At 38.6% G+C, this 10142-nt stretch overlaps 1 protein-coding gene across 1 annotated transcript; it reads left to right on the top strand.

Moving 5' to 3' along the window:
* The first annotated feature begins 337 nt into the window (after positions 1–337).
* On the top strand, positions 338–1761 carry LOC124857503. Its single transcript, XM_047348782.1, has 5 exons — positions 338–413; positions 502–528; positions 622–918; positions 1024–1305; positions 1386–1761. The coding sequence occupies exons 1-5, from the start codon at positions 341–343 to the stop codon at positions 1721–1723; spliced, it is 1017 nt and encodes a 338-aa protein (XP_047204738.1). The 5' UTR covers positions 338–340; the 3' UTR covers positions 1724–1761.
* Positions 1762–10142: the final 8381 nt, after the last annotated feature.

The following is a 10142-nucleotide window of genomic DNA, read 5'->3' as shown; positions in this document are numbered from 1 at the left end:
TAGTGACTGATTCATGTACGAATGTCTACGCAGCAAGAATTTGTGTATCGTTAAAGAACTTCCAAACTGAAACCATGAGTGGGATCCAGCATAGAACCCTAATAAAAATAGGTGTCAGTAAAGTTAGCAACACAAACAATAAATGTTTCAAATGTTGTGGTGTGTCGATGCTGTGGGTTTAGCTGATCTGCAACACTGATGTACTGTGCATGCTGTGGGTTTGAGGAGTGTATCAAGTATGTGTTTCTGTGGCCAGTAGGAGGGTCCACTTCTGATCATGTGGGCTTTATTAACAGCAACATCTGAAACCTAATGTAGGTTAGAGTGATGACAGACAGACATGTCAAGGTGGTCTATTCAGGATATCACCAGCTTCATCATGGCTTTAGAGCTGCTGATCTTCATCCTCTTCAGTAAGTTTAGGTTTTTCTATTCTTCATATTAAGTTATGGAAATTATGACACGTTGCTTCTTTGTCTCATTTTCAACATTTTTCAACAGATTTGTGTCATGAGGCCAAATCTGAAGGTTGGTTTAAGTATAATGTTTGTGTTGTAAATATAATATTTCCTTTCTTAGTTGCTAATAAAAGCTGATACCTAAATATCTGTAAACTTTCAGCTCTTCCTCAGCCTAACTTAATGGTGGATCGACTTATGATCACAGAGACTGACTCAGTCACATTAAACTGTTCGACTTCACCAGACATTTCTGTGTCTCGGTGTGATTTCTACATTGCAAATAAAAAGATGTCTGCAGACTCCTCCTGTGTGGAAACAGTGACAGGAACCAAGCTGTTGAGCATGGCAAAAATAAGGTCACCAGCCGAGGTCAAAGTTAAATGTTTCTACAGTGTAAAGGATGGAGCTGTTGATATTACATCATCAGACAGTATATCAACAACCATCACCATAAACAGTGAGTGATCTGGTTAACAGATTGTTGCAACATTGCTTATGGACATACTGGATATCCCTCGTATATCCTTGATTAACCTGCTCTTTACTGTGCTCATATTTTCAGATCTGTCTCCACCTACACTGACAGCGAACCCACTGGTGATCACAGAGTCAGACTCAGTCACTTTAAACTGTCAGCCTCCATCATCTGTTCCTGTGACTGAGTGTTTTTTCCACATTGGGGGAGGAGAAACACCCCAAAGATTTCCTTGTCTGAAGACACTGAGAGGAACTGAAATCCTGTCTTTAACAAAGCAAAGTTCACCTGCTAACTTTGATGTAACATGTTTTTACCTGAAAGTATATGAATCTCCACAGAGTAACCTGCTCAACATTATAATAGAACGTGAGTAAATACTCCTGGTGTGGACTAATACTGATTACTGTGATATTCAACTGTCTGAATTATCTTCTTTACATTTTCAGTTCCTCCAGCTGAACTGAGAGTGAATCCACAGCAGATCACAGAGTCAGACTCGGTCACATTGAACTGTGGGACTCCATCATTTGATTCTGTGGCTACCTGTTCTTTATACTTCATAAAATCAAAGATAGCCAGAAGCATCTCCTGCGTGCAGAACATGACAGGACGTGAGCTCCTGATGATGACACATCAAACCTCGCCTGCTGAGGTTGAACTAACATGTTATTACACTGTGAAGAATACAGGAGGACAGCATCTGTCTCCAGACAGTCACATATCCTCAGTCACTGTTCACAGTAGGTTTCTAATTCTCCCATCCTCCTCACTACACGATCTCTAAATGTAAAACATAGTTCAGTCTGTCAACCATCTTCTCTGCAGACTTCACACACCCTGCACATAAACTGAGTTTTACCTTCAGGCCGCCGCTTGTTTACTAAAACGAGCCACCACAGAGACAGTTTCTTCCTCCAGGCTGTTTCTCTGTTGAACATTTAATAGAGTAAAAGTTGCAATTCCACCTTGTATATGTGTATATTGTATATATGTGTTTAAGGACATAAAGATATATGCAGAATATATCTCACAACGCAAAAACAAAAAACCCCCCCCATAAAAAAGCAAAGTGTACCGGAGTCAAATTCCTTGTTTGTTGTATATACGAACCTGGCAATAAAGCTGATTCTGATATTTTGTTAATATTATTTCAGCTTCATATAGTTTTGTTTTCTGACCTCTGACATATAAATAAATTTTGTATCACATATTTTTATTTGTCACCTACTTCTGAGAGGTCTACATGCGTCTTCTGTCATTGCAGATGTTGAGAAAGTAGACTCAACCACATCTCAGAGAGTATCAACATTCAGTGTGACTGCTGGTAGTATCTGCTTTCTAACTCCAGTCCTGAACATTTCTACACATATATGTTTGTATTTACTATGTAACATGTTTTTATCCAACAGGTCAAACATTTAGCACCACAGCAATGAAAACAGACAGCTTATCTTCCATTTCCCCAGGTTCAGTTAAAACTACAGTAGGTGGTACAACAGGTCAGTCTAAACATTTGAAATATCTTCAACATCACTCTTTGAAATTGAACTGCATGTGTTATTTCTAAAGTGAATATTTGTTTTCCGTCCGAGTAGAAGTTCAGTGGTTACCACTTTTGATTCAGTTTCTATTTCACCAGGTGATTTTAATATTCCATAATGTGAGAACATGTTGTTTTTTGTACTGGTGAGGTGAAGTCTTTAGATATACTTAAAAAACAATAATAATGTTTGCTAAAATTCAATAAGACCAGCAAAAATTAAATTTCCTTTTATTTTTTAATTAACTTTGGAGAAACTTTTTTTTATAAATAAGACAAAGATTGTGAAACCAGACCATACTATACATTACATAGATTATAAGAAAAAAAAATGTCTCCTCACTCTCTGGTATTAAATCAGACTAAGCTTTTTGTAGGTGAGTTAAGATGACCACAATCAATTTCTATTTACTAAATGGCAAAAGTAAAGAGAATAAGAAACATTTAGAAAGTAATAAGTTTACATGCATTTGCTTAGTATTTGGTAGAATTGAACTTAATCTGTATGACTTAGGTGAAATATTATTGGTTTCCTTCTACGAACATCTGACAATGCCTTGCTGTAGTTTTGGCCCTTTTTCCTAACAACTGAGTCAGATTGTAACTAAGTCAGGTTTGTGGGCTGAGTGGCTGACACACCCTTTCAGCTCTGCCCAGAGGTTTGTATGCGACTGAGATTAGAGTGTTGTGATGAACAGTCCAAGCATTAAATTTGCTATTTCGAACCACCAACTAATTTGGCTGTATTCTTTGGGTCATTGTCCATTTGAAGAGCCAAGCCTTGTTTGAGGCCGATGATTCTCTGATAGATTATAAAGAGATTTATAGATTAATTGAACCTGCTTACACTTTTGATTGATTCTCTACATTGTTGAGATTCCCATCAGAAGACCATATCACCACATTTATTTGCCCAGAACACATTTTTATTTTATTGATTTCACATTGTGTGTGTTGACTCTTACAGATTCTATGAGTTACTATACCTCCAGGTCTTCTGTGGCTTCAGTTTCCAGGTCTTCTGTGACTTCAGTAACCCCCACATCAAGTGAGCAAAATACATTTTCTGTTGTGTTTTTCTTAACAGCAAGTTGTTTTCCAACCTTCAGCTTGACATCAATGTTATATTCGACATACTAAATACTGTACATGCTTTATTTACATGCAGATCAACAACCATTGTGGGTGTAAGATGAGTGTATCACTAGCAATTGTTCAATATCTCTTTGCAAATTATGCTTTGCATGTCAGAAACTACCTTGGGCAGCTATGATATCAGTTTTACGCATTTCTTCCAGTGTAAAGCTTGGTGTAAAAAGGTGCCGTGACTGTTTTGACCCTTCAAGGAAGTGCAACTGACTCCCTGTGGTTTTTGTTTTCCCAGAAGCAGAACCGAAACCTCTACAAAACTGGATGCTCTTAGCTCCACCTGGTTTTGGAGTAGGTGTGGGTGTAGTTTTACTCATTGTTGGACTTCTCTGTTCCAGATGGAGAAGTGGTGAGTACTGACCCCTGTGATCTTAAAAAACCTGAAAGTGTTCCTGTAACTTTATAGTTACTACCCATTTTGACAACCTTCAACCGTCATATGTTTGATATTCATACAGCTTTAGTTAAAAGTGGACATCTACACATCATGGACATATATGTTACATTAGTTTCACTTGTTTTGGAATGAACTGATCAAATCACAAGTTGGACTGCAACACGAGGTCCAAATTCTGCATACAGGCCCATACATTCCTTAGGAGCTTTTATGAAAACCATTAGCTTTCTCTAGCCCTGACCAAAACTGGCTTATTTCTTGCTGGATGCTTGATCATTTTTATTGGAAATGGTAGAGGTAATTTCAAAAGGTTGTTTTTTTGTGATTCTGGCATTTAAACGTAGTCCACAAATTTTCTGAAGCTTAATGTTAGCCAGCCAGCAATTTTGATGTGTTGCATCACGACGCTGATTAGAGGAGAAGCTGAGGAATTTGGAGCTTCTTCTCCATCTTAATCATTACATACACCTGTGCTAGTACCTTCAGCTGTTAAATATACCCTAAGTATGATAATACCACTATCATGTTTGACAGTTGGACTGGAAGCCTAACCTTAACTCTCCAAACATCTTGTCATTGTTGCAACATAACTCATTCCTTCCCATCCAACCATAAAAAAATTTTTCCAGACGTTATTTGGCCTGTCCATGTGCACAGCTGCAAATGTCAGTTAAGCCTGGAGGTGTGCATTTTGGAGCAGAGGCTTAATTCTTGATTGACACCCTCTCAGTCATTGTCTCTTTAAAACTGTCTTCGCTATGGATAGTAAAACTGTTGCTCCAGCAGATTCTAGCTCAGCATAGACTTCACTCTTAGTGGTTCTATGGTTGTTCCTGATTGCCTTAACTCATTTGCTTTCATCTGAGAGACACAATTTGGGCCAGAAACGTAGGCAGATGTGGTTGTATTAAAAGGACAATGATCCCAAACAGACATAAAAACTGGTTTTTGAAGAGTCCTGTCAAAGGCTTCATCCTACTGAATATTTATGGCCAATGCTTGAAAGCAATTTATGCACCATGCAACTAACAGGTTTAAATAAACTACCATTTCTGATAAGCAGAGTGATCAAATATCAAGAAGGAATAATGCCAGAAGCTAAATAAAGGCAACAAAGTTTGTGGTCAAGGTGCAACGTGCAACAACATTTATTGAAATATTAATGATGGTCAAAAATTTATTTTGACCCTTTGGTGATTGGAGAATATTCACATTAAATTCAAACTTTTTCCACACTATTCTTGTTTTTACAAATCATTAAAGTTGTTTGTTATTTAATTTTCCTTCCACCCTGGAAAAACACGATTAGAAAAAAAATATTAAAAACCCTGAGAAATATGACATCCATGCTCAGGATGATGTAAACTTCTAATCACAACTTAAAATTCTTTCTTGTAATTTAGATCAATGTCTGATTTAACATTTGTTTTGTTTAATTCTTTCCAACCGTTTTATATACTGTAAACAATACTTTGATAACATGTACGAAGGTATTAGTTATGTTCAGTTGATTGGGACAGATCAGTTTATTTTTTCCTCTGCATATAATTTGTTTTAAATTAAGTGGAAAAATAGTCTGTAAAAGTACTTCTCTTTATTAATCCTATGCATTGACTGTTTTCAATTTCTCTTTTTGTTTACACCTTTTTTTTTAGGCAAAATTACTCACAGGAGGTAAGACTTTTTCTCTTACTCCTAACCAGAGGTCAGGGGGATCTGTTTGCTCTGCCCTGTTGGATAAAAAGGTTTATCTTAATTGCTTTGTCTTCTACAGGGAAATTTCTGGTTCTATTCAATCATGAAAGAAATAAGTGTTTAACTATCTGCACCGCATATTTTTCTCAGGATGAACACTATCTATTAGTTTAGCTAGCTAAAAATAATAAAAAAGATTACACAATTGCAACATGTTTTAAAATGTGTAAAAATATCCTTATAATGTGCTTTCTGATTGGGTAAAATGTTCGCTCTTCATACTGATTTTTTTTTTTTCTCATCTTTGCTTCCTCAAAGATCACGAGTCAACTTTAATGGTAATGTAAATATGTAATAATCAGGCTTTACAATTTTTTTTTATATTCTGTGTATTATGTTTACATCTTGTCTCACTTCTGTTGCAGAAAACTTTATGGGAATGAGAAATTTTACCACTGCAGAACTGGTAACTTTTTGATAAATGTGTGTATCAAACAGTTGGAAGACAAATGAAAAGTGCATAAATTTAAAGTCTATTTTCACTCTTCTCTTTTCACTCTTCTATAAAAAGTCACCTGTCGGTGATGAAAATGGCTACAATAGGATCACCTCCATTCCTACAGCTAACTCTGCAACCGGTGAGCTGCTTGTTTTTTGCCAATAGGACCTTTGAAAAATGTGGACAGATGTATAAGTTTGTGTCCTGTTTGACTGTTTCTTGTTAGCTTTTGGAAAAAATCTGAAAGTGTACCATTAAGTTGATGAGTTTGTAGTTGTAATATTGTAATTTTACACTACAAAAATTTATATCACATTGTTGATTTGATTACTTTTCTTCTGACAACATGGCGGCAAGAATGGTAAAAATGAAAGTCCTCAAAAGGCAGCAATTTGACCTGGTTTTTTAAATAGAGAAACGGTCAAATACATCAGGCGACATTAATAAAATGCTTAATTTCATACGTTTTTCCAGAGGGTGTTCAGGTGAATACACAGCACTATCAAAATGAGAACGTAAGTAAGATGCAACAGCATTCCAAAGTTTAGCGTATTTGCTTTAAACAGAAAATGTTACAAATTAAACCTTTTTTTCTGTTGAATTTTTTCTTTAACAAGACTGACGTTTACCACGTGTACTCCACCATCCCTGATGAACCAGCAGCATCTACCATAGTGAACGAGATGTACTACACTCTACAAGCACAATGAAAAACAGCTTTTTATTTAAAGCAGAAAAGCCTGAAGATGCATCAGAATTTTCTGCTAAATATATAGTTATAGGTGGTGTTTGTTAAAATATGAATTATTTTCATCCAGCTCCCATCTGGAGTATATTTACATTTCATCATGCAGGATTGTGAAAAGGTATTTGACCGAGACAGAGGTCTTCTGTTGTTTTGTTTTTTGACACACTTACATGTTTCAAAATGTCCAACAAATCTTTATATCAGACGAAGATGACTTGAGTAACAAAATATAATTTTCAAATAGTGATTTCATTTGCCAAGGGAAAAGAGCTATTAAGACCAACTTGCTGGATGTGGACAAGAGATTTTCCTCCTTGTTAAGCCATAACATTGTTGTTAACAGCCAAATTGTTTTAGAAAACTGAGTTTAATTTTATTAACCAAACCCATGCCTGACAACAAGAGGTAGGTAAATGGATTTGTTTTAATTCAGCCACTTTGGAGGATTTTGAGCCTGTTAAAGATCATGCTACAGCATCTAAATCAGATTTAGGTTCGGACTTTGACTAGGCCACTCCAAAACCTTCATTTTGTTGTTCTTTTTAAGCCAGTCAGAGATGCACTTGCTGGTGTGCTTTGGGTCATTATCCTGCTGCAAATCCAAAGTTCTCTTAAGCTTAAGATTACAAACTCATGGCCAGATGTTACCTACAGATTGTTCTATTAGAGAGCAGAATTCAGGGATCCATTAATTACGTCAATGCTTTCACGTCCTACAGCAGCAAAGCATTCACAGACTATCACACTACCTCCACCATGTTTGACTGTTGGTATAATGTTTCTTTCTTGAAATGCTGGCTCAGTTTTACCCCAGATGTAGAAGGACACATGCCTCGCAGAAGTTCCACTTTTATTCTCTTCAGTCCATAGAAAAGTTTCCCAAAAGATGTTTCCTGAGAAATGTGAGACAGGTGTTTGTGTTATTTTTACTCAGCAGTGGTTTTTGCTCCTGAATTCTCTTGCCTAGTCTCTTTCTTTTTGTTGTGTAAGTGAGGCCCCTGCAGTGCTTTAGATGTTCAGATTTTTTAACCCACTGGATGAGTAGTGGATGCACATTTGGAGTAATCTCTGTAGGCCTGCCAATCCTGCGAAGGTTCTCCACTGTTCCATGTTTTCTCCATTTGTGGATAATGCCTCTTACCATGGTTTGCTAGGGTCCAAAAGGCACAAAACTGAAACCAAACCATTATTTACAATGGGAGCGATTCCTTCTTGTTTTTGTTTTTTTTTACAAAGGTGCAAGTTGCTTTGGGTTGATTTTTTCTCAAAATGGGGTGATCTTTTAAAAACATTTATTTGTTTTTACTCAGGTTATCTTTGTCTGATATAAGCATTTGTTTCATGATCTTAAACATGTAAGTGTTACAAAAATGTAAACAAGAAATCTGTAAGCGACAGATGGATTATTAGTAATGACAGCTGCAAACTGTTACAAATGGTACAAAGAGAACTATTAAAGTGGTCATAATTTGCTGATTTGCTTTCTTTTGTTTACAATCTACGTTTTCAATTCCGTAGACATAATAAATGCACTTAAGGCAAATAAACGGCCATAGAAAAGAGCAAATAGACTTTAAATGAACTGCAACTATTGATATTAGTAAGAGAAGTAAGAATCATTGCAGTATGAGTGGTATTTAATCACCAACGAGTTCCATTTGTGAATGATATGATGCTATATGCTTTGATTGTGTATTATCTTGTTCTAGATGGCATAAAAATTAATTCATGAGTTGTGTTTTATTGCTGAATGTTGATATCTTTCTCTCAACCTGAGATTGATGCTGGAGCTTTGTGCAGAATTAAGTTAAGAAAATATCTACTTTGTTTTCAAAAGTTTTTACAAACAAAAATCTGAAAAGTGAGGTATTTTATTTGTCTCCAGCCACCTTGAATCAATGCTTTGCAGAATCTTCTTCTTCCACTGCAGTTACATCTTCAAGCTTTTTGGAGCATGTTTCTCTCAGCTTTGCACATCTGCAACCCACTCTGGAGCCATGCCTGAAGGTAGGGGAACGCTGGCGAGCGCCTGGTAGCCGGGCTTTCACCCATTGAGCCCGGCAGGGCACAGCTCAAAGAAGAAATGTAGGTCCCCCTTCCGATGGGCTCACCACCCGTGGGAGGGGCCAAAGGCGTCGGGTGCAATGTGGTGTGGGTGGCGGCCGAAGGCGGACACCTTGGCAGTCTGATCCTTGGCTGGAGAAGCTGGCTCTTGGGACGTGGAATGTCTCCTCTGGTGGGGAAGGAGCCTGAGTCGGTATGCGAGGTAGAGACCTCGACGCACGGCTCTGGCTCTGGAACCAGTCTTCTTGAGAGAGGTTGGACACTCTTCCACTCTGGAGTTGCCCTTGGTGAGAGGCGCCTAGCTGGGGTGGACATACTTGTTGCTCCCCATCTTGGTGCCTGTACATTGGGGTTCACCCCGGTGAATCAGAGGGTAGCCTCCCTCCGCCTATGGGTGGGGGGACAGGTTCTGACTGTTGTTTGTGCTTATGCACCAAACAGCAGTTCACACTACTCTCCTTAAATAGTAGTAGGCTGTTGGTGCATATCGCAGTGGCAATCCTCGAACCCGCTGGTAGACATCGGTGGTGAGGGATGCTGTCAGGCTGAAGAAGGAATCCTATCGGGTCTTTCTGGCCTGTGGGACTCCAGAAGCAGCTGATGGGTACTGGGAGTCCAAGCGGCATGCAGCTTGGGTGGTTGCTGAGGCAAAAACCCATGCCTGGGAGGAGTTCGGAGAGGCGCTGTTGACCTCAACTCAGGATGTTGACCTCCTCAATCCCACTGGCACGTCTTCCACTGAGGAAGTGGAGCCTGGGTACCTTGTAGCAAGCTCTCCAATCTCTGGTGCTTAAAAAGCTCCTCGGTGGTAAGGCCCCGGGGGTGGATGAGATTTGCCCAGAGTACCTTAAGGCTCTGGATGTTGTAGGGTTGTGTTGGTTAACGCAACTCTGCAGCATCGCGTGGACATTGGGGGCAGTTCCACTGGATTGGCAGACTGGGGTGATGGAGTCACACTCCCCTATAGTAAGGTCTATTCGGAGGTTCTGTAGAGGAGGGTCCGTTGGATAGTTGAATTTTGGATTCAGGAAGAGCAGTGTGGTTTTTGTCCTGGCTGTGGAACACTGGACCAGCTCTACACCCTCAGCAGGGTCCTGGAGGGTGCATGGGA

This window comes from Girardinichthys multiradiatus, chromosome 20 (assembly GCF_021462225.1).
Source record: "Girardinichthys multiradiatus isolate DD_20200921_A chromosome 20, DD_fGirMul_XY1, whole genome shotgun sequence".
In the NCBI taxonomy this organism is placed as follows: domain Eukaryota; kingdom Metazoa; phylum Chordata; class Actinopteri; order Cyprinodontiformes; family Goodeidae; genus Girardinichthys; species Girardinichthys multiradiatus.
This window is presented reverse-complemented; position numbering and strand designations above follow the sequence as displayed.